The 25,535-nt window shown below is 46.9% G+C and overlaps 1 protein-coding gene across 1 annotated transcript in view; it reads right to left on the bottom strand.

Moving 5' to 3' along the window:
* Positions 1-18,500, bottom strand: part of RPS6KA5 (ribosomal protein S6 kinase A5) — a 186,658-nt gene extending 168,158 nt beyond the window's left edge. The window contains exon 1 of the mRNA XM_043919775.1: positions 18,201-18,500. Coding sequence (XP_043775710.1) covers positions 18,201-18,276 — 76 coding nt within the window. The 5' untranslated portion in view covers positions 18,277-18,500. The remainder of the gene's footprint in view (positions 1-18,200) is intronic.
* Positions 18,501-25,535: the final 7,035 nt, after the last annotated feature.

Genomic DNA, 25,535 nt, shown 5'->3' with positions numbered 1-25,535 from the left:
CCGCCCCCAGCACCTCCCAACAAGCACAGAGGAGGGCACTATGGAATCCTCTAAGAAGGGATGAACAGATATGCAAAATCGCAAAAAGCAAGTCTTGGACACTGAACACTACTGTTTAAAAAAAATCAGAAACTGCTAATAAAAGCATTGCCACTGACGAACCCGTCCCCCTCCAAAAGAAAAGCCACAAAGCTAAAGAAAACAGTAACACAACACTCCGAACTGAATTTAAAATCTTCACACAAGTATTTGAGATATGAGGATTAAAAAAAAAGTCCTAAAGCAGAAATACAAAAAGAACAGAAATGAGCAAACAACCAAAAAAGGACCAAAGGCAACAAGAGGTGACTGAACTCAGAGAAGCAAAAACGAAACACTTTCCATAACAGACCGTGAGGGGAGCGCCCCCAGATTGAGGCACAGGGAAAAGAGGGACTCACTGCAGAGGGGGGACCGCTCCCGGCACGCTGTAGACGGGGGTCGCTCACAGGGCCGGGCGCGCTCCCGGCACGCTGTAAGTGGGGGTCGCTCACAGGGCCGGGCGCGCTCCCGGCACGCTGTAGACGGGGGTCGCTCACAGGGCCGGGCGCGCTCCCGGCACGCTGTAGACGGGGGTCGCTCACAGGGCCGGGCGCGCTCCCGGCACGCTGTAGACGGGGGTCGCTCACAGGGCCGGGCGCGCTCCCGGCACGCTGTAGACGGGGGTCGCTCACAGGGCCGGGCGCGCCCCCGGCACGCTGTAGACGGGGGTCGCTCACAGGGCCGGGCGCGCCCCCGGCACGCTGTAGACGGGGGTCTCTCACAGGGCCGGGCGCGCTCCCGGCACGCTGTAGACGGGGGTCGCTCACAGGGCCGGGCGCGCTCCCGGCACGCTGTAGACGGGGGTCGCTCACAGGGCCGGGCGCGCTCCCGGCACGCTGTAGACGGGGGTCGCTCACAGGGCCGGGCGCGCTCCCGGCACGCTGTAGACGGGGGTCGCTCACAGGGCCGGGCGCGCTCCCGGCACGCTGTAGACGGGGGTCGCTCACAGGGCCGGGCGCGCCCCCGGCACGCTGTAGACGGGGGTCGCTCACAGGGCCGGGCGCGCCCCCGGCACGCTGTAGACGGGGGTCTCTCACAGGGCCGGGCGCGCTCCCGGCACGCTGTAGACGGGGGTCTCTCAACCACGCTCACCACCGCCAGGAGACTAAGCTCCATGGCGCCAAGACCGGGAAGACGGGAAAGCTCTGAGTCCCGTGCGTGCAAAGCCGGGAGAAGCCTTTCTCCGCGGGGTCCTGCCCTCTTAGGTCAGGGCCGCCCTCGGGGAGCACTAACTTCCGGCTGAACCAGCCTTGGGGCCCTCCTACTTGTATCTCCCACAGGGTGGACCCTGGAGAAGCCCTGGAGCCAAAAGGAAGCGATGCATACTAGAGGAAAAGGGAGCGCGCTGAGGCAGACCCTGTCCAGTGAAGGCAGTCAAGGCCGGAACAGAAGAGCTGGAAGACGGTATGCAGTGATGCTTCAGGGGCCGCTGACAGAGGGACGCTCAGATGCCTCCTGTTGCGTTAAATCGGTCACTGAATGAAGACACACAGATGGAGTCGTCACTGTGCACCTGAAACTTACACCGTGTTGTGCGTCAATTATATCCCAGTGAAGCTGGAGAATAAATAAATGGGTCATGGAGTCTTCGAGAAGGAGCTAACACAGCTACTACCTAACGGTGGCAGGGGAGAGTTTAGTCTGAACTCGAGGGCTTTACTGGGATGGTTCTTGCTGCTTCCCACCCAGTGAACAAAACTAAAGAGGCGTCTGCAGCAGTCACTGTCCAACAGGGCAAGGCAACCGAAGGTGAAAGCTCCCTCAGAGACGACGGTCTAAATCATACAAGGCCAATAACGTCCTGGCGGGCGGTCCATCACTCCGCCCCATCACCTGTACGCCAGCACCCAGGGCTGGGTGAGCCAGGGCACCCTGAATGCCCACTCTGGCCCCCAGTGGTAATTACACCCACCTCGCCCTGTGAACTGACTGTGACTCCGCGTGGCCCGTGTTCTTCCGGAGCCCCCCATTTCCATGGATACAAGGAAACCGGTCCGAGGAGGCCACTCCTATCACGCTCAGGCAGTCTCCTTTCACCTGGGCATTCTGAATTACCTGAGAGAATGAGACGCTTTGTTTGGACCCTTCTAAGGATCCAAAAGTCAAAAAGTGTGTTCTCCAGCCTCATAGAATAAATCCACTCCAACACTCTCTTCCCTGAGACTTCTGATCTCACACTGCCAAGGCAGTTCCTGCTTATTTACCTCCTTCTTGTAGGTCACAGTCACGTCCAAACTTCTAGAACCATCCCAGCAGTATGTTAGGAAGAGGCTGCCAGGATAAGTCCTGAGTTGTGACCGGAGCGCCCACGGCAGTGAATTCTCCCCTCTAGCCTTACTCCTCTGCCACAGCCGCTCCAACCCCTCACGGCCCCCGGGGCCCCCGGCCCAGCCCCCAGGGCCCCTGGCCCTGCCCCCGCGGCCGCACACTAGCCAGGTCCCGGGCTACCTGCCTGAGAGTCCTCTCCCTGATGAGACCACACTGCGAGTGTGTCTAGCTTCTGTTCCAGGGACAGTCTGAGGAGGACGGGAACCAGTCTGAGAGGGACCACCGCGTGAGCTCCGGCCGCACAGGCTGCTCTCCTCCCGCCTGTCCCAAGGACTCGGGGGCTCCAGGGCCGCGACACTCTCAGGCTCCTGCACTCGGGGTCCCGTTTGAGTCTCTCTACTCACTGGGGCCTTGACTTGGATTCTGAACACCTACCGAGGGTGTGCAAGAGAGGCTGAACCTGAACCATAAAGAAAGAGTAAGGAACTCATACCGGGGGCTGATCTCACCCAGCTTTGAGAAGCAAAGACTGCTGCGTCTGCATGTGGAGCTGAGCCTGAGCACAGCAGGGCAGGCAGCTGGAAAGGGAAAATGGACAGGAGACGGGAAGAAGCAGAGAAGTCTGAGTCCCAGAGACACGCTGGACTCCCGACCTTGCAGAGCTGCCTATGAGATTGGCTCCGCCCACTCTGGCGAGGGCTGCTCTGCCTCTCACCTCTGGGGTCTGCAAGCTCACTGAGCCAGCTCCCACCAGGCTGCTGAAACATGAGGCAGGAGTCAGAAGCCTGGGTCAGAAAGTGAAAATGCACAGCACCCGTGCCTGAAATTAGACGCCACCAACTTGAAGGGCGTTGAGGCCCACAAGAACTGTCAGCGCCACACCGGACTCCAGCGAGGGGCAGACAATGGGAGCGAGAGGCCCAGAGGTCAGACACGATCCCAACCACACACAGGGTGTGAGAACCAAGTGAGACATGCAAGACGCTCAGCAAAGGACCCAACAGAGAAAGCTCGGTAAACGACAGCCACCGTCATGCGGTCAGACACTGAACTAAGATCCCAGCAGTGGCAACAGTGAGCCAGAAAGGAAGGCGCTCTTTTAGAGATGGAGCTGACACACTGAGGGAAGGAACTGGTGGGAGGGAGGCCCCCAGCAGAGGACGACCAGGATGCTTCTAGCTGGGGTCCGGGCAGGTGGGAAACGTCCCTAATAAACCATGGACAGCTGGAGGACGACGCAGCCTTCGAGCTGAGCATGAGTGGGCCCCGAGGGCTGCCCAGCTGTCTCCTGCTCGGCGGGCAGTTGGGAGTAACTGGTAAGGAACCCCAGAAAGAGATCCAAGCAGGAGAGACTTGAATGGTAGTTTAAGCTGTGATACTTGATTTCCCAGAAAGACTGTGCAGAGTTAGAGGAAAGAGGGCTGACAGCAGATTACCAATATTTAAGGGACAAGCAGAGGCGTGGAGGCCAGGGGGAGAGGGCGGTGAGGCGGTCAGGGACGGGCGGGACCGGGGAGAGCAAGGCCACACGGAGCCCACGCTCGCGCGCCGACAGCCCTAACAGGGCCAAGGAGGATTAAATGGAGGCTTTCCCCAGATTAGGAAACCGGGGGGACATGAGTAACTGCAGAGAGCACGCTTCTGGGGGGCATCAAAGACTGAACAGGAGATAAAGCCACAGCAACAGCTGGTATAAACTGCTCTTTCAACATCTGGTGGGAAAGGGAAAGATAGCAAAAACTAGAGGGCCACAGAGGAATTTTTTCCCCCAATGAGACGGTTCAACTATGTTTGTGGGAAGAGGAGCCTGCGGACCAGGGAAAGAGGGGAAAATGGGGCAAGTTCTCAGAGGAAGTGGAAGATCTCAAACAGAGGTGTGAGAGCTCCACAGGACTCAGTCATCCTTATTTAATACGCCTGGATCTGTTCTTGATCTACCAACTGAGAAGTACAGATTTAGCAACTATTTTACTGCAACCAGACCAACAAAGTTGTAAAATAACTTTTCTTGTAAAACCTTGCCTTCTCTTACTCAACGCTGCAAAAACATAAGCTTCTTGGACTAATTTAGCTTCAGTCAAAAGGTGACAATTGTATGCAGTGAGAAAAAACTCGTTCTCTGCTATTTCAGTTCTTTTTTTTTTCTTTTTGTCAAGGGGAAATAAATTATTTATACAACAGTTTACCAGATAAACTCTAATTCTGGGGGTGTCTGACATGTACATAACTCTGAAACCTAAACATCTTGACCCCGCGTCTGCAGTCAAGTAGTCTGATTCTGGGGACGACGTGAGAGCTGGCGACTAAGCCGAACGGCCAGCACACCAGGTTCCTTTCAGCTGCCAGGTGGTGAGGTGTTCTGAAGCTGTTTAGGTTTGTGGTTGGGCCTCAAACCATCTCTCTGGACAACATTCTGCTGGAAGCAGAACAAAGTTATATTTAATATCTGTGTACTTTAAAACAATGCTGCCCACTTTTCTCTTATTGCCGGGGTCACTTACCCTTAAGACTCACTGTGCTTCCAGTGTCTAAAACAGCAGTGTTTACTTATCCAACTGATTCTGGAATTACATGATGGAGCCAATGTGAAAACTGAGTCAATAAGAAAACAAATGCTTATAAAGCAGTAACAAACAGCCTTTTCCCCCCAATACATGTACCAAATAAATTTAACTTAGAAGAACGGAACTAAATATAACACTTCAAAAAGAAGAAAAAGAACATTATGCCTACGAAGAATTTTGGCATGATCCAGAAAACACGTTCAGGGAATGACCTCTGTGGAAAGTACAGAAGCACTGCAGTGGCTGTATCCAAAAACCTCTTTCTGTATGTCCTTCTACAACATTCTCCTATAAACTTTCGTCTTAGAGCATGTGAACTCTGTCTACTTTTTTGCATGTTTTTTCATATATAAGAATTTTTAAAGACCAGAAAAACAGTTTTTAAAACTGTAAAACTATTTTTCTCTTCTTGAATAAAGAACTGCCTTTCTTCACAATTCATAAAAGGAAAAAAAAAAAAAAAAAGTATGGAGTGGAAACTCCTATATCTTCCTGCCACCAAATCTATAAAAGAATCTGTATCCATTCCCACTACTCATCATGACAGAAGCAGTGACGGGGCTTCCTGGCAGTTCAGTGGCTAAGACTCTGTGCTCCCAGTGCAGGGAGCCCAGGGTCGATCCCCGGTCAGGGAACTAGAGCCCACATAGGGAAACGAAAGGCCCCGTGTGCTGCGACTGAGACCCAGCACCGCCAAAGAAAGAAAAATTTTTTTCCAGAAAAAAAGAAGCGATGGGCCTTCTCTTATCATGCCTTCAGTTACCCTCTCTTTTTGTGTATTTTCAATAGTTCTCTCTCTTTCTCCCCCTCTGTCCCCATAATGGATTCACACTAAACGTATTCTAGCATCACTCCTCTTAAAATAAAAAATGGCTGCTCCTGCCCTGTGGAACCCCACGTTCCCCTCTGGCTAAGTCTCTCTGGATAAGTCTCTCTCTTTAATCCCCTGGCGGCACAGTGGATAAGAACCCGCCTGCCAATGCAAGGAACACAGGTGTGGTCCTGGCCCGGGCAGAGCCCACGTGCGGCGGAGAAATGAAGCCTGTGCCTCACAGCTGAGCCCGTGCCCTAGGGGCCACAGCTGGGGAAAGCCCGACCAGCACTGCCAAATACAAATTAAATCAATAAATAAAGCAGTGTTGTACATGTAAAAAAAAAAAAAAAACTTTTTTTGGAAGTATTCACTTGCATCCACTCCTCAGCCCATTGCAATCTGGCCTCCCCCTCAAATCTCCACTAAAACTGCTCCTGATAAGGTCATCAGCTGCTCAGCCAGCTCCAACACGCCCCTTGAAGCACTTTGTCTCCTTGCCTTCCCCAGTACCACAGCTCTCTGAGGTCTCTCCCACCCCCACCCGCTCCGGGCTGGTCCTCCTTTGCACTCCTTAGCTACTCCTTTCTTACCTGTCGTCTAAAGTCTAGAGTTCTTCGAGGCTCAGTTCTGAGTTCCCGTCTTCTCTCCATTCTACAAGCTTTCCTGAGATGATCTCATCCACAACTGGGCTTCCAAAGCCATCTACATGCCAATGACGCTAGAATTTTCACCTGCTGCCCAGACACCTTCGCTGAGCTCCAGGCCCACATCCCACTGATGAATGAAAGCATGACAGTTTAGGTGAGCCTGGGGGGCCAGACCACTCAGGTTTCAAAACTAATTCTTCTATTTACTTCCTGGGTAATCCTGAGCAAGTCGGTGACCTAAGACTCAGTTTCCCCATCTGTAAAACTGGAATAATAGAAATGGTACTGACTTCATAAGGTTACTGCGTGAACTAAATGAGTTGATAAAAGCACCAGTTCAGCAGCACACTGCAAGCTTTCATTACCCACGGCTGCTATCACCACATGTGTCTGTTAGAGTATGTCAGAGGCAGCTCAGACTTTCATCTGTACACCTCTGGGTTCTACCCTTTCTGCCCACCCCACGGGCATCACCCCTGGTTCACCTTCTGTGAGCTCTAAGGAAGAATTCTAACATCTAACGTGGCCTCTGTCTAACGCAGCCTCTGGGGCCCTTTGTGCGGTCCCTCCCCTTGAGTGACTGAGCATGAGGAGACGCCACTCTAGGGACACAGGGGTTTTGTTCCTCACGTAATTAAGGTCCCAAATCATTGATCTCACAATGGGAAGACTGTTCAAGTAGGTCTGACCTAATTCCACGAAGCCTAGAGATGACAGAAGATCTGGACGTCAGAGCGCCGAAGCCAGGAAGCACATCACCAGCTCTGAGGCCTGAAGGTGGGGGGCCGGGTGAGCAGGTGCAGACGGCCCCTGCAGCTGACAGAGGCCCCACTGACGCCGCTGAGGACACTGCGACGGCAGACTGAAGACCTCGGGAGGAAAGTCTGCTGACCACGGCAACCAGCTTCAAAGTGGATTTCTTCCCACAGCCTCCAGACAAGAATGCTGGCTGGCTACCATCTTTTTCTTTTATGATTTCTGATGTGGACCATTTCTGAAGTCTTTACTGAGTGAACTCGTTACACTGTTGCTTCTGTTCTGTTTTGGTATTTTTGGCAGCGAGGCATGCAGGATCTCAGCCCCTGAACCAGGGACTGGAGCTGCGCCCCCTGCATGAGAAGGCGGAGCTTTAACCCCTGCACCACCGGGAAGTCCCACCTGCCTACCAACTTGACGTTAGCCATGCCGTGGAGAATTCTAACCTACCAAACTGTAAGCTAATCAACGAGTGCTATTACAAGCCACTAAGTTTGTGGTGATTTGTCATGCAGCAACTGAAAATTAACACACCATCTGAACAAACGGTACCTTCAAACATATGTTTGTTCCAGCCCCAAAATCTCATATCGCTACCACACCAAGTTCCGCTGATATATTCCACTAAATATATCTCAAATATATTCACAATTCTTAATTTCTAACTGTTACCCAATCCCAACTTATATTTGCATCTGAACTTCTGCAAGAGCCTCCAAACCAGTCTCCCCTCAGACACTCTTTCCTACCATGCACCTCACACGAGGAAGCCATTTTTTAAACAGTGCAAAACTAACCTCTAAAAAATCCTCCAGCAGCTTCACCCTGCACTCAGGGTGATGTCTGAATGCCTTATCACAACCCACACAGCCCACCCATGGGCCCGGCTACCTTCTCAGCCCATTTCCTGCGGCTCTCTTGCTTGGACACAAGATCGGGCCACAAAGGCCTTCCGTCCGGCACCTGGACTGCGAGCCCTCCCGCTCCAGGACCATCTGCCACTTCCTTTGGCAGGAACGCCTCACCGCCCGCCCCCTGCGTGGCACCCCACGACAGCAGGGCTGGCCGGACACTCCCGCCACACAGACGCTCCCCTCTCCTTGGAGGCCAGCCACCCTCAGGCTCTCTCACAGCGTCTGCATGACTTCATGACTTATCACAACTGCAATCCTATGGTCAACTGTATGGTTATAAAGGGAAGGTCTTTCTCTTAGATGTGGCTCAACGAGGGGAGGAGCCGTGTCTAATTTGTTCCCTGCAAAAATCCAGCATCTGTTATGGTGCCAGACACACAGGAATCAACAAGTCCTTAATGGATGAATAAAACTGTGGCTGTTTTGCCCAATTTGTACATGACAAAATTACATCAAAGTTATGTGTTTGTGTGTACCCATTAGATCTGTCCTACTCTAGCCCTGATTATGATGTTTCCTTACAAACGAAGGACACTGATATCAAGGAAAAACAGGGGCACATTCACGGGGAAAGGGTTAATGCAAATCAACTGCTAAGATTCAGTGTTCACATCCTTTCAGTGCAACATCATTCATTTAAATATGAAGTACAACATTTTCTTATTACAGGTTTTAAATAGTTTTTTCTGTAGGAAAAACATGTCATTCCAATCCAGTATTGATGTGGTTAGAGGACAAACTGCTTCAGTGGCCTGAATTTTCCCATTACTGATGGTATATTCCACTAATGTAGAAAAGAGAGCCCTGTGTATGACCTCCATCATTTTGCCAATAAAATTTGCTTTTTAAAGTATGCCTCAATTTTACTGATTTCTCACTACATACTTTTTAAAAACTCTAAAATGCCATTAATTAATCAGAGACCTAATTTTTCCTTCTTAGGAGAAAGATAAAAATAGCATTAACACCACATGACAAAGATTTAAGAAACAAAATACTGGAGAGAAAGTCAAACGTCTTTCCACACTGTCCATATTTCTCATGGTTTGTATATACATGCATTTATTTAATTAGATATTTACCTAATTCCTGCTTTGGTCCAGAAAAGACTTAGAACAAATTATTGAAATTAACTAAAGCGTAAGGAAGGAAGATTGAGGGCAGATGACGCCAGGAAGAGGCCTCAAGATGCACGCCAGGTCACAGTTGTATGTGGTATGGCCCTGAGATGTGAAGCTTTCTAGCCACCAACTGATCATAGAGGCCTGCCCCGGGGGTCCACTTCACAGCGTTCCTATGAGAACCAGAAGTGCTGGTCACAGCAGCTCAGCCAGGCCCAGTACTAAGATCAGAAAGGAATGTCTTCTTGGGGATTCCCTAGAGGGGACACCATCCTATTTCTTCTAAGAAGTAGACATTTGTTACCAGTTTCTACTGAATGGTTGTTTAAATGACTGACTGCTTCACACTGTCATCCTGTTCAGTTACCCAAGCCTGGGGCAAAATTCTCTCTTGGTTCATCCGGTCTTAAGCAAGATGTGTTGGTTTCCTATTGCTGATGTAAAAGATTACATAAACTTCATGGCTTATGAACAACATAAATGTGTCTTATTACAGTTCTAGAGCTCAGAAGTCTCAAGCTGGGTTCCACAAAGCAGTCAAGTGACAGAGAGCTGCACCCCGGCGGACTCGCCGGGGGCCTGTCTGTCCTCTACAGTCGAGGGCCCGCTGCGTTCCCCAGCTCGCGGCCTCTCTCCAGCAGTGGCTTCGCTCCAATTTCTGCTGCCACTGTTGCACCTCCTTCTCCCCGTCTGTTTCCACTCTCGTAACACCTTCTCTCAGATCCACCTACTTCCCTCTCACAAGGACCTATGATTACACTGCGCCCATGTGATAATTCCCCATCCTTAAGTCGGCAAGGTCTCTTTGTCATGTGAGGAACATATTCACAGGTTAGACATGGACATCTTAGGGGGAGGAGGTGTATTCATTCAGTCTACCACACAAGACTCCATCAATTTTACTTGCTTGCAGCTACTGGAAATTTACACATCGTAGTGATGGTGTCAGAAAAATAACATCGTAAGACCAAATTTACATGGAACAGTAAAGCCACAAATGGAAAACTCAAAAGTTTCTTCTTTAATTTCAAGAGTTAATCAGAATTATTTTAAGTACTAAGTTCACCTATCTTCCAAAGAATTTGATATATAAAAATAAAAATATTATTTCCACAATTTTTTTGTCAGGAACACACTAATTATATAAAAAGAGGCACACCTACACCAAAACCTGAGTGTCAAATTTAAAAATTGCAATACCGAGTCCTGGGCTAAAATCTGGAAACTTTACCTCCCTATTCTCCTGCTGCCACAGGGCAGGATGCCTACTGAGTATTTAGAAAAAAAAAATAGTGAGACAGCCAGCTCACTCACAACTTTAGGAAGCATAACGTCCAGAGAACTTCCTTGATTTTCGGAAGAACAGCTACAGCTGAACCCAGAGGGGCGCTGCAACAGACAAACATAATGAGGGCAAGGTTCTATTTTAGACTCAATTCATCTTCCCTGAAAAACAAGAGCAATGTAGGAGTGCTCCTACCTTTGAGGTGCACCAAGGTCTGAAAATCATTCCAGGAGATCAAAGGAGAAAGCCGTGACAACCCCTCCCTCCCACTCCATTTTGGGATTGACATCTCTCAAATGCATGTTTAATTGTGAAGCTTCAGTAAACACATGATGTTACTATGCCAGATCTCCCCCAGAGGAATTTTGGCCAAGCATCAGCTTCTTTTTCAGGGGAGGAATTCAATCCTGCCCACCAGATCACCTGTGTCTCCAGGAATCTGAGGTTTCAAGATTCTTTCTTGTTTTGCAGTATAGAGGTTAATGGTAGGTCTTATACAACAGCTGACTTGCCACCTAAGAAGGTTTTCCCTGACTATGGACCGCAAATACAAAATACACTGGAATCCCCCCAGACTTAAGGGCTGAGATTCCACTTCCTTTGCCCAAATAGATCATTTTCTTAATCTCTAAAACTCGTGATAGAAACTTAAGAACAGATTTTCTTTTAAGGTCTAGGCTCCAGGGAATTAAGTTAGGGTACTATCAATATCCTATTTACACTTTTGACCTTCCCATTGTATCCCTATAAAGCTAAAGATAGAGCACAAGTTATGCCTACCCTTCTTAAGGTGAGGAAACTAAAAAAAAAAAACGAAGGGAAAAGTACTATAAAAAACATACGGACACACAAACACAATACATATCTACACACAGATAACTCAGAAAGAGGAGCCGCACTGTTCTCACAGATAACCAAGACTGTCAAATTTTTTAAAGTATCTTGTTGTAGATAATCACTATGTTCCTAAAAAGCTAAGTATAAATTAAATCATTATAAATGGAATCATATTTAAAGAGCATCAGAGAATTATTTTTCAATGGGATTCAATCATAAGTCCTCTGGCAAAACAGAACTATCTTTTAAAGTAAATCACCACTCCTGACTTTTGTCTAGACCAAGATTTCCACAGAAATTCCACAGAACACCTTTCCTCGACCTCTCTTAGCCTTTACTTAGAAGGCTCTAAGTATGAGTGACAGCAACCAAATAGGTAAAAATCTTTAACTGGTGGCAGAAATCGATCAGACACATTCTGGGGAAACCAGAAAGAGATATCGCACGCTCGCTCGCTCTCTCTCACGCACGCATACACAGACAAATACCTCTTGTGAATATAGACACAAAAATCCTCTACAAAACACTAGCAAACTGAATCCAGTGTGGTATATAAAAAGAATTATACACATTACCCAAGTGAGATTTATCCCAGGAATACAAGGTTGGCTTAACACCCCAAAATTAATATAATACATCTTATCAATAAAACAAAATAAAAACACATGATTATCTCCATGAATGCAAAAAAGGATGCCTTTTCATGATTAAAAATACCCAAACACACAACGCTGCAAAGCAACTATACTCCAATAAAAATTCATTAAAAAAATTTTTTTTTCAAATTACCTTGGGAAAGAGGAAAAACACACCCAAACTAGGAAAAGAAGAGAATTTCCTCAATCTGACAAAAAGTATCTATGAAAATCCCACAGCTAACTTCATACTTAATGGTGAAAGACTAAAGCTAATATACTAGTTTACCAAGGTTGCAGAATACAAGATGAATAAAAGTAAGGTGTATCTCTGTATGTTTTCAGTGAACAATCCAAAAATTAAACTAAGAAAATAATTTTTACAGTAGCACCAAAAAGAATAAAGTATGAGGGAATAAATTTAACAAAAGAAGTGTAAATATACACTCTGAAAACTACAAAATGTTGTTTTAAAAAAAATGAAAGAAGATCTAAATGAATGGAAAAACATTTCATGTTCATGGATCACAAGATTTAACATGCTAAGGTGGCAATACTCCCAAAATTGATCTACAGATTCCAGGCAATCCCTACCAGAATTACTGTTGGCTTCTTTATGGAAACTGACAAGCTAATTCTAAAATTCATATGGAAACTCAAGGGACCCAAAATAGCTGAAATAATTCTGAAAAAGAACAAGGTTGGAAAACTGACCATTTTCGATTTCAAAACTTAGCAAAAAGTTATAGCAGTCAAGACAGCGTGGTAATGGCATAAGAACAGACACAAAAAATCATCGGAACTGAATGGAGAGTCTAAAAAGAAATCCATACATCGACAGTTGATTAATTTTTGACAACAGTGCCGAGAAAATAAAATGGAAAAGAACAGCCTTTCAAGAAATAGATCAAAAATCTAAATGTAATAACTAAAATCATATAACCCTCTGTAACCTTGAATTAGTCAATGATTTCTTAGATACAACACCAAAAGCATAAGAAACAAAGTAAAAAAGTTGGATTTCACCAAAATTAAGAGACTGTACTACTTCTAAGGTTATCACCAAAAAAAAAAAGATAATTTTCTCCTATAAACTGGGAGAAAATATTTCAAACTATACTAATAAGGGATCTATATCTACAAAACATAAAGAATTCGTATCTCAATAATAAATTAACCAATTTAAAGATGGGCAAAGGATCTGGACAGACATCTCTCCAAACATATACAAAACACTCATAAGCATATGAAACAATGCCCAAAATCATTAGTCATTAGGAAACACAAATCAAAACTACAGGGAGATACTACTTCATACTCACGAGAATGGCTGTAAGCAAACAGACAAACAAGCGATGGCGAGGATGTGGAGAAACTGGAACCTTTGTACATTGCTAGTGGGGCAAGAGAGCAATGCAGCCACATTGAAAAACTTAAAAGTTTAACACAGACTTACCACATGATCCAGTAAGTTTACTCCTAATATCTACCCAAGAAAAATGAAAACACAGGTCCCACACAAAAATTTGTTCGTAAATGTACATAGCAGCATTATTCACAATGGCCAACAGGTCGGAACAACACAAATGTCAATCAAGTGATGGATGGACAAACAAAACACAGTATATCCATACAATGGAATATCACCTGTCAATTTAAAAAATGAAGTGCTGACACATGCTAGAAACTGATGAATCTTGAAAGCATCACGTTTAGTGAAAGAAACCAGTCATAAAAGATCACACACTGGGCTTCCCTGGTGGTCCAGTGGTTAAGACTCCGCCTGCCAACGCAGAGGACATGGCTCAATCCCTGGTCCAGGAAGATCCCATATGCCACGAGGCAACAAGCCCATTCGCCACAACTCCTGAGCCTGTGCTTTAGAGCCCGCGCGCCTGCCTGCCCCAGAAGCAGAGCTCTGCAACAAGAGAAGGCACTGCAAGAGAAGCCCATGCTCTCCGCAACCAGAGGAAAGACAGAGCAGCCACGAAGATCCAACACAGCCAAATATAAGCAGACACACATTTTTTTAAAAGAGATCCCACTTTATGAAGTTCCATAATATAAAATGTCCCTAGGCAAATACACAGACAAAAAAGCAGAATTAGCAGATGCCCAGGACTGAGGAATGGGTGGTGAGAATGTGGAGTGACCGATAAAAATGGGTAAGAAGTTTCTTTTTAGAGTGATGGAAAGTTCTAAAATTAGATTGTGGTGATGGTTGTATAACTATAAATATACTTTAAAAGATTGAATTGTACACTAAAAACAAATGGACTTCATAGTATGTAAATTGTATCTCAAAAAAAGCTGTTTAACAAAAACAACAACAAAAAAGACCCTGAAGCTTCCACGCTGCTCTTTCCCTTCGATCCCCTGCCCCAGGGGAGCCGGCTGGCACGTCAGCAGGACACTCAGGCAGCCGCGCCGAGAGGGCCACAGAGCACGGACCTGAAGCGTCCTGCCCACAACACACAGGTGAGCTGGCTTGAAAGGGCATCTCCTGCCCCAGACAAGTCTTCAGGTGAACGCGGTCCTGGCCAAAACCTTGACTACAACATCAAGAGAGACCCTGAGTCAACACCACCAGGCTAAGCAACTCCTGAATTCCTGAGCCACGGGAGTCATGGTGCTTTAAGTCACTAAGTTTGGGATCATTTACTGCACAGCAACAGATAACTAATGCCCCTTTCCCGACTCTCTCCTCAGCGTTAGGCTCTCTCTCCCAGTGATGGACATCTAAGGAAATGTGTACCCCCATCCTTCCTCTTGTAAGAGTTTAGTCTCACCCCCATCCATATGTTCACCCGAGTAGCTGTCAAGCTAGCAGAACAGGACGCCATTCCCTCGCCTTAGCTGAACAATCCAAAAGTAGGCAGCTGACCAAAGCCAGGCTAATAAAGTCCTTCCCTAAGATTTGTATACCTGAAGCTGATAAAAAAAAAAAGGCAGTGTCTCTCCAGTACCTAGAGCTGTAAGACCTAAAACTTAGGGTCTGTCAACAGCTGTGTTCCTTTCCATGTGGAAATAGGTGAACGGCACTGAAGGAGGCCATTATATAGAGACAAGCAAAGATTCTAGATGGAGACAACAGAGACAACATCAGTCCCCGCTTCCAGTGATGTCTGACGCAACCCTGTCATTTCAGGGGGAAGACCACACGTGTCCTGTAACCCCAGTATATAATGTGAAACTCAGTACATAGAGGTAATGAAATATGGAATAAATGAGATAACCCAATATCCTTCCAATAATAATTCCTCTATTTTGCTGCTGTTGTTCGGCAGTTAGATTTGATTATTTAAACCCAAAAGCCCTAAACTTCTTCTTTGCTCTCTTTATACTATGTACAACCTTCTCTTATTGTAGCATGGCAATATATCCTAATGACCGGTTTACACTTCCTCCTCCCCGACCAGCAGAGGGCAAGATATTTTCTCATTTTTTGTGTGTCATTAGTACCATTTAGCCTAGAAAACAGTGTCAAGAAATGTGCATTTAACTCATCTAATCAATCCCTTTCTCTTCATTTTTAGCTTTCATGGTCACTGGCATCCATTAATCAACCACCTGACATCTACAAGACACTGGGACTACAATAAACTTCGATTTTGTCCTGGATTTTCATGCATTCAGTGAATTCACCCAACATTTGAGTACTTACTACATGCCAGGGGCTGAAAATGGATAAAGGACGTGGTAGCACCTCACAGTCCAGCACAGACAAATAAATTGTTACAGCTGTGTGTTAAATGTTGCTGAAGAGACACACACAGACTGCTAAGCGGTGGGGGTCGCGGGGGTTTACACAGGCAAGACACTCGCAGAAAGAGATGCCAGCCGAGCAGCACAGCACGGGGCAAGCTCCAAACAGGACTCTGACTCGGGGGTGACCTGCACTCTCTAAGAGAAGACGCTGCTATTGGCTGACCTCTGGACCGACAGGAACCAACTGCTCCTGAGAGCCTATTATGCGCCAAGCAAACTGCTTAGCACTTTTCCAACAGAGTCTCCTTCAATTTTCATACTCTGTAGGTGAGAGAAGTGAGTTTAAAAGAGTGAAGTGACCTGCCCAAGTCTACACAGCCAGCAACTGGCAGAGCTCAGATTTAGAACAAAGTCTAGAATCTGCCTGCAATGCAGGAGTCCCTGGAGACTTGAGTTTGATCCCTGGGTCAGGAAGATCCCCTGGAGGAGGAAATGGCAACCTACTCTCAGTATTCTTGCGTGGAAAAACCCATGGACAGAGAGGAGCCTGGTGGGCTACAGTCCATGGGGTCCCAAAGAGTCGGCACGACTGAGTGCACAGATTTTCCCTTCCAACTGCACATCCAGGTATGCTATGCTACTCGGTCTACACCACTGGAACACTTTCCATGTAACTTGTATTGCCTTTTTGTTCATCCTACAGAAGACAGTACAGTGTTGAGTACAATCGAGGAATCACTAACTGCTGACCTGTTAAGACTCTATGCTTGTCCACATCTTGAGAAGCAAGGGACCACCTCAGATCAAGTTACTGCGACACCTTTCACAGCAGCACATGCTGACAGGGGCCCAGCTGGCTGAAGATGACTGAATCTCTCAAGTTGTATTTTAAGGGTTTTTGACCAGTGTATCCGGTCAGTTGTTTCAATGTTGAGCAATAAATCAAAGTGACTCTTCCATTCCTTTGACAGTTAACAGTACTAATGAATTCAGTATAATCTCACCATCCATCAAAAAAAAATTCTAAAAATGCAAACTTGAAGCTGATGATTCACACAGTTAGTAGAGAAGGGAAAATAAAGCAGTACTCATTGTTTTCTACAAAACTAGCACTGTTTGCAAAACCCAGAAACTGAGCAGTTGGTTGACTACTAATCAAGTAGGTTGCTCCTTGGTCATTCAGCAAAAAGCTGCTTATTGCACCACAGTCAGTGGCTGAGGACACAGGACTTCAAGCAGCTTTTGCAGGACGGCACGAGTCTACATGTGTGAATCAGTGAATCGTTACATAAGAAAAGAAAAAGAAATTCAAAATCTCCACACCAGAAAGCACCTGACACCGAGCCTGGCACAAATCAGACACTAATACAAAAGAAATGTTTATGGAATAAATTATTGAATAGCCCTTTGAAAACATCAGTTGTCTATTAAACTGAGAGAAGAAAAACAAACCAAACAAGCCCACACAAGTTACATTAGGAACTCCAAAAAATTATGGAGTAACTGGTTCAAGATACATAACAAACTCATAATGACCCCCCCCAAAAAAACTGTTTTAAGCTAATGTTAATGTAGAAATAAGTAAGCATGTATTTGACATCCCTCTTAAGTCACCACACTGGAGCTCAATGGAATGCTAACCAGCAATAACAAAAACTTAAAGAACAAGTGACAGATATAACTTTGCAATCTGTTCAAAATTATAACAAGGTGTGCTAGGCATACACCTGAAACCTGCTACATAAGCTTTGTCCCTACACAATAAAAGAATATCCCAAGATGCCAAAGAAGCTGCATCGAAATTCTTAACAAACATTCACAGAAATATTTAATAGTAAATAATGAACAACTTGTTAAAATGTATTATCTGTTCAGAAATGATAAAGGATCTCTAACAGGGGACAGGACTCCACAAATATAAACCCAATCTATATTGGTGAGTCGGAAGAAGCATTTCCCATAAAGAACCACCCGGACCCACAAGAAATAAAGTAACAAGTATAAAGCCTGAGTCGACTGGAAAGACCCCAAAATCAGCGCGTGAGCGCCGTAAGGGGGCTAGTTAGTCGCTTTTACCCGGAGCTTTGAATTTACTGAGCCTCCTCAAAAGACCTCTGAAAGAGATTCAAGGCCAAGTACAGCAGTTCACCGTGATAGCACGTAAAGCCCTCAGCGCCTGCAGCTCCGCGGCTGGACTCCACACGGCCGGGGGACAGCCGCCCCTTCCCCGTGCCCAGGACGCCGGCACCTCGGGGCCCCTCCAGGGATGCGAGAGCGGGGGAGCAGGGCTCCGAGCTAAGCGTCGCTCCCCCCACAGCGAGGAACGCGCGCCTCACAGAAGGGTGAGGGGCAGGTGCGTCCCCGGGCGGGACGGGGCGCGAACACACCTGGGTCTGTCAGTGCGGCGGCCCCAGCCCGGCCCGCCGCTCACTCCCGGAAAACTTCAGGCCAGCCGCCGGGGACCCCCGGGACCCCCGCCCTCCGGGCTCCCCGCGCCCGGGACCCCCGCCCCGCGCACCCCAGCGCCGGGCCCCGCGCCGAGCCCGGCCGGCAGGGGGCGGGCCGCTCACCCGTCCGCAGCTCGTGCTTGACGACGCGGAGCTGCTCTCCGCCGGCGTCCCCGCCGCTGCCACCCTTCTCCTCCATCTTCCGCTCGCCCGAGCCCGCGGGCTGCTCCAGGGCGCCCGGCCCCTCAGCTCCGCCGCGGCCACTGGAGCCGGGGCGCGGCCGCTCGGCAGCCCGGACGCCGGGGCGAGCCGCTTTCCCGCTCCCGCCGCCTTCCTCGGCGGGCGCCGCTAGTACCGCGCAGCCACTCCGCCCCGCTCCCCGCCTCCCCCGGAGCCGCCCCGCCCACAGCCAGCAGGGTCGGCGGCCTTGCGAGTCGCCGTCGCCGATTGGGCGCGGGGCGCGCGCCGCCGCCAGCGCCAGGCCTAGTTGGGCAGCGCTTTCTGACGCGGGGCGAAGCGCCCCGCCCCGCTGCTCGAACTGTTGTTGCTCGGCGGGCGGCAGGCGAGGGAGGAGCACGAGCGATCCGATTGGTGAGGCCGGCTTTTGCTCCGCCCACCCCCGCCGCTGCGCACGCGCGGTCAGAACCTTCCCGTCCCCGACATTCCCAGGACGGCCACGCCCCTTATTCCCCAGCTCCGATCTGTTAGTAAACAGTCTAGTAGTCGGGAGGCTCCCGGGGCCTGTGATTGGCTGTTGCTGAAAGAGGCGGGGAAGGTTGATTGGACGGTTTGGTCCGCCAATCACCACGGACAGAGGAGGAGCCTGGAAGAAAGCGCCTCTCACGCACGTGTTTGCAGGTTTTCGAACCTGAAGGCCCCGAGCATTCCCAGGTGTATGCCCGCTGGACGACGGTGTGTCTCTAAAAGATATTGCTCGTCCTAGTGAGTTCTGAACATAGTTAAGTGGAGTTCCTGCTTGAGTACAGGTAGTTCTTAGACATTTCAGAAATTCACAATCCCAGCTTTCCTTGAGGACTTTTGCAGTGGATAAACATTTTCATTTTGTGCTGGTTCAGATGGTAAAGAATTTGTCTGCAATGCAGGAGACCTGGGTTCATTCCCTGGATCAGGAAGATCCCCCTGGAGAAGGGCATGGCAACCCACTCCAGTATTCTTGCCTGGGGAGTGTCATGGACAGAGGAGCCTGGCGGGCCACAGCCGTGGGGTTGCACAGAGTCCCCATTACGACTGAGCGACTTACACTTTTTCTTTTCAGGCACCAAAAGACTACAGAAATTAATGAAATAGAATACAAGTCCTGCCCCTTAGCAGCTTTCAGTAGAACATGAGAAACAATCTGTGTGTATACACAGGAAACTCTGAAGCAGGCTTTTAAATAAAACAGTTGTACAAACCTAGAGAATTGCACAGATGCCAATAATTCTTCTCAGAGAGGAGCTGAGGGGCTTTTAGGTCACTGAGGCACTTTAGATAACCGATGTAAAGGATGGATGAAATAGAAGTACCAGGTGCAGGTATTTCGTACAGAGATAGTAACTGTGAGCTAGGCTTGGAAGTAGAGAAGACAAGGGTGGGTTATGATTGCTAATGCTGAGTGAAGATATGATGTTAGGAACATAGCTGAAAAGATAAGCCTTGGAAAGATAATGGAGAATCTTGACTACAATACTAAGCAGTGCAGATTTTGTTTAGGACAGGATGAGGAGCCTCAAAGAGTATTTCTGATGTCAAAGCTCTTCTCTTGGACGTTAGCTATGGTCATAGTAAGATGGCCTGAGGGAAGAGGAGAAATGTGGCAGAGTAAGAATACTGTCGCAAGGTTAGAACTTACAGGGATTTCTGGCCGTGGGTGTGAGAATGGGCAAAGGAGGGAATTAAAGATGGACACTTAGATATGATTCACATAGAAGTGAACTTTTAAACCAAGAAGGAATTAGATTAGGAGGTCAGCAAACTTTTTCTATAAAGAGTCAAATAGTAAATAGTTATTTTTAGCCTTTGCAGGCCACAGTCTCTTTCACAGCTATTCACCTCTGCGATTTCAGTGTGAAAGCAGCCATAAACAAGCACACTAATGGATGTGACTGTGTTCCAATAAAACTTTATGGACACTGTAATTAACATAATTTTCACATGATTATGTATTCTTTTAATTCTTTTCAAACATCTAAAAATATAAAAACAGTTCTTGGCTCTTGGGCCATTAAAAAAAAAAACAGATAGGAAATCAGATTTGACCTGCAGGGCATAGTTTGCAGACTCCTGGCTTAGAGTGCCATCGAAAAGAAACCAAGACGCCTCCACAGCTCGTTTGGGAGAGCCTCAGTTCCTGGGCTTACCTACATGGAGCATTCCTCCCACTAAACCAGGACTGTCTACTTACTTGTCTTTCGCTTCCACAAGTAGTATGCTGTTTGGAGCCAGGAAATGACTGTGTGCTATTGTTCATTTGTTCACTCAGCAACTTTCATGCCAGTTATGAACCAAGTTCTGTGATGAATGCTAGAGACACAGGGGGAGCCAAACAGATGCAATCTTTGCTCTTATAGAGCATATAGTCTCAAAATTGAAAGGAGTATTAAATAATCACATAAAGGAATGTAAACTTTCCAATTCTCTCATGCTATAAAAGATAATTATAGAGTGCTACAATAGAGTATATTAGGGGGGGGACCTATTTAGGTTAGAGGAGCTTGGAGGCCTGTATAAGGAAGTATCTTTTAAACTGATTCTTTAAAGATGAGTAGATTTTAACCAGGATGTGGCAGAAACTGGCCTGATGCTCAGCAACCTCGTTTCCTCTTCCTGGACAGACAGGGAAAGTATATTTTTTCCCTTTGCAGTTAGGCTAGGGTCATGTGACTATGATCTGGCCAATGGGATGTGGGCAGATATGATGTGTGCCATTCCAGTGTTGGCCCCATATATAGACATCCATTCTCCTCAGCTACTAAATTGTGGGCATTCCACAATTTAGACCAGCCCTGAACCCCTGGAGAAAAGGCAGTGGCAACCCACTCCAGTACCCTTGCCTGGAAAATCCCATGGACGGAGGAGCCCGGTAGGCTGCAGTCCATGGGAACGCTAGGAGTTGGACACAACTGAGCGACTTCACTTTCACTTTTAACTTTCATGCATTGAAGAAGGAAATGGCAACCCACTCCAGTATTCTTGTCTGGAGAATCCCAGGGATGGGGGAGCCTGGTGGGCTGCCGTCTATGGGGTTACATAGAGTCGGACACGACTGAAGCGACTTAGCAGCAGCAGCAGCAGAGCCCCTGAGTCTCCACTTGAAGAAGAGCCATCCTGACCTCCATCAGACTGAGCTGTGAGCAATAAGGAAATCTTTTTAGGCATCACCTATTGAGATGTTGGGGTTGTTTGCTACCAAAGCAGAAGCCAGCCTACCCTGACAATTTCACAAGGGAATTGCTGCAGGGAGAGAATTCTAGGAAGATGCAAAGGCAAAGTCCTGAGACTGACAAAGAGCCAGTTGTACTCTAGAGCTTGAGAGAAAGCAAATGGGGCTTACTTAACACAGTAAGCAAGAGATGAGGTGAGGGAGGTAGAAAGAGACTTGATGGTAAAGTTTGTGGCAAGCCTATTGATAATTTGGGAGTTTTTCCTATGTGAAGTCAAAAGGGGGAATGATAGAGTTGGGGAAGTATTTCTACAAGGTATTGTGCAGTTAGTATTTGGAGAATGGGCTGGAGGGAGCAGGGGGGATACAGGGAGACCAGTTAGGAAGTTATCACAGTAGTTGGGGTAAAAGATGATAGCAGGTGCTGTAGGTAGGGAAAAGAAAGGGAAGGTGTACAGATACATATCTTAGACTTCATGACAGATTGATTTCATGGACGAAGATAGAAAGGTTGTCTGAAATGACATCAAAGTTTCTAGCAGGTACAGCTGCATGGATGGGAGAGGAAGGTGGTACTGTGTAATGAGGGGGTGAATTAAAGGAAGGGCACATATCAGAGAAAATATTGAGTTTAATTTTGAAAGCAACCATCCTGAAAATAAAAATTAGTAAAGAAAAGGGAAATACTGATAGACGCTACGTTTAATTTTGAGACATTCAGTGCCTGTAGTACGTTGTTATGTGGCTGTATGAGTCTGGATCTCCGCAGAGAGGTCTAGGGTAGAGGTAGAAATTTAGGAATCACTGGCCTGTAGATGGTATTTGAGGCCAGAGGCGTCAATAAGATTAAGTAGGGAGAGACTGTGAAGGGAAGAGAAGAGGAGCCCAGGACTGAAGTCTAGGAATGTCAACACTGACATTGAAAAGCATGAGTCAGAAGTGCAGAAGGAAAACCCAGAAAGTTTTCTGTCTTGGAAGCCAAGGTGTTTCAAGAAGGAAGGAGTGGTCAGGTGGGTTCCATGCCCTGAGCGATCACACAAGATGAAATCTGGGAAAGATTTCATAAATTTGCCGGCTTGAGTACCACTGGTGACAATTTCCTAAGCAGTTTTGGTAAAGCAAATGGGAGGCGAAGGAGTGGAAACTATGCATGAACATGTTTTTCAAGGAATTTGCTTCTGAAGGGAAATAAAGAAGGAAGACCCTACCTGGGGGTATCCAGGGAGTTTATTCGTTTTTTTTAACTTTTTATTTTTAAATAATTTTTAAATTGCAAGTCACTTGTTGGGAAGATCCACTGGAGAAGGGATTGGCAACCCACTCCAATTATTCTTGGGGGCCTGCAGTGCAGGAGACCTGGGTTTGATCCCTGGGTTTGGAAGATCCCCTGGAAAAGGGAACAGCACTCCAGTATTCTGGCCTGGAGAATTCCATGGAGTGACTTTCACTTTCATTTCTTTGCAAAAAAAAAAAAAATATGTATATATATATATATAGATATATGACAGTTTCCACATACCCTCCACCTAGCTTTCCCTGAGGTTAATACATTACGTACTATAATTCAGTCATCAAAACTGAGAAATTAACATTGGTACCATATTGTTAAATACACTATAGACTCTACAGATTTCACTTTTTTCATAAAAATGGTTTCCATATTTTTTAATGATTGAAAAAGAATTAAAATAAGAAGGGACTGCCATGACATAGGAAGATTATGTGATATTTAAATTTCAATGTGCCAGAATCCAACCCATTACATTTAGTGGTCCTGGCTCTTCAGTCTTCTCCAATCTGTTCAGTTCAGTTCAGTCGCTCGGTCGTGTCCGACTCTTAGCGACCCCATGGACTGCAGCACGCCAGGCCTCCCTGTCCATCACCAACGCACAGAGCTTACTCAGACTCATGTCCATTGAGTCATCCAACCATCTCATTCTCTGTCGTCCCCTTCTCCTCCCGCCTTCAATCTTTCCCAGCATCAGGGTCTTTTCAAATGAGTCAGTTCTTCCCATCAGGTGGCCAAAGTATTGGAGTTTCAGCTTCAGCATCAGTCCTTCCAATGAACATTCAGGACTGATTTCCTTTAGGACGGACTGGTTGGATCTCCTTGGTGTCCAAGGGACTCTCTAGTCTTTTCTTGCCTTTCATGACCGTGACTCTTTTGAAAAGTACTGGTTACATATTTTTGTAGTATGTCCTTCCATTTGGGTTTATCTGATATTTTGTTTATAGTTGAATTGAGGTTGCACATTTTTGGCAAGAATACCACAGAGGTGGACATGCTGTGTCAATTCATCATATCAGGGGTACCCAGGGATCAAACTTGAGTTTCCTGCATTGCTGCCAGATTCTTTACCATCTGAAACACCAAGGAAGACCAATCAGGGGTACAAGAACTTTATATTCTTATTACTTGGGATTTCACCCTTGAACACTTGGTTAAGGGTGATGTTTGCAAGATTTCTCTAAAGTTATTCTTTTCCCATTGTAATTAATAAATATTGGGAGGGTGAGTGAGATACTTTTAGACTATGCAAATATCCAATTTCTCTTTAAACCTCTGCCCACTGATTTTAGCATCTTTTGATAGACGTTGCTTACAGCAGTTATGACTATGATATTCTATAGTTAATTTTCTATTCAGTTGTATTGTAAGATGAAAAGTACTGGAACATGTTTGGATGGTGGTAGGATGGTCATGGAGGAGAGGCTGGAGAACCAATAAAGAAAAACTCTCTGGAAGTGGACGGGGTTTGGAGCCTGAGCTCTCTGAGGTTCTCCTTTGATGGGAGGCGGTGTCACGTCCTTCACTGTGGCAGGCAGAGGGAAGCAGGGCTAGAGGCAGGCCTGGACCAGCTTGTGGACTTGAGGGCGCCTCGGTGCTCTCATCTCAGCGTCCCTGGCGTCTCACATTGGCTGAGGCCCAACAGAGGATTTCTGTGAATGTTTGCTAAGTGAGTGAATGAGAGAAAGCAGGAAACCCGCCTCCAAAGAGTAGGAACACTGTGGCTGATTCGTGTTGATGTTTGGCAGAAAACAGCAAAATTCTATAAAGCAGTTATCTTTCAATTAAAAATAAATAAAATTTTAAAAATAAAAAGTAGGTATAAAAAGGCTAGCTAATTGTGGATATAATCGCAGTAAAGCAGGAAGAGGCTCTATGAGCTGATCCCACCTGTAAACAGCTAAAAACTATACAAATGTGCACACATGTAGCAACAATTTCAGACAGACAATTCAGACAGTCCAGTGCTGTGCTGAGGGGTAGGGGAGATGGGATGAGATGGATTAGGGATTTAAGGGTCGTGGAAACAGTTTGGAACAGTCTCTGTAGAAAACAGATACTGTGGGACCGCTTGGGTGATTGCTGACTAGCCCAGGGGCTCAGGCAGGATTTGGAGATGAGCAGCTGGGCAATGACCTGGTTGAGAAGAGTGACCCTGGGATCACTCACAAGCTGGTGAGAGGGCAGTGAAGCCAGCCCTGAACTGCTCACCTGGGAGCATGGCGTGGAGTCCAGGAGCCGGAGCAGAGATGAGTGAGACAGCACTTGCCAACCTTGGCTGCACACTGGAGTCAGCTGGGATACTTAAAACATATATATGTATTTCCATCCCTGAAAAGTATGAATTCGTTGGTCTGAAGCAGAGCCTGGACTTTACTATTAGTTTTTTATAAGCTCCCAAGTGATTATAACGTAGAACCAATTTTGCAATGTGCAACTCTAACGTAGAGGATGATAAGTAAGAACAAGTTGAAGTTTGGAAACAATGGCAAGTTTTCAGAGGTAGTGATGATGCTACATAGAGTAGGAGGGAAAATTAAAAATCAGTGGTTGAAAATGCCAAATAAAGTGGGTGGGCAGGGTTTAACTGATGAGGCAGTGATGAGAGAGGCTTCACAGGTGGCTCAGTGGGAAGGAATCCTCCACCTGCCAGAGCAGGAGACACAGGAGACTTGGTTTCAGTCCCTGGGTCGGGAAGATGCCCTAGAGGAGGAAATGGCAGCCCACTCCAGTATTCTTGCCTGGAAATATCCCATAGACAGAGGAGCCTGGCGGGCTACAATCCATA

This window comes from Cervus elaphus, chromosome 12, assembly GCF_910594005.1.
Source record: "Cervus elaphus chromosome 12, mCerEla1.1, whole genome shotgun sequence".
In the NCBI taxonomy this organism is placed as follows: domain Eukaryota; kingdom Metazoa; phylum Chordata; class Mammalia; order Artiodactyla; family Cervidae; genus Cervus; species Cervus elaphus.
Note: the sequence above shows the minus strand (reverse complement) of the source record. Positions and strands in the feature narration are given on the sequence as shown.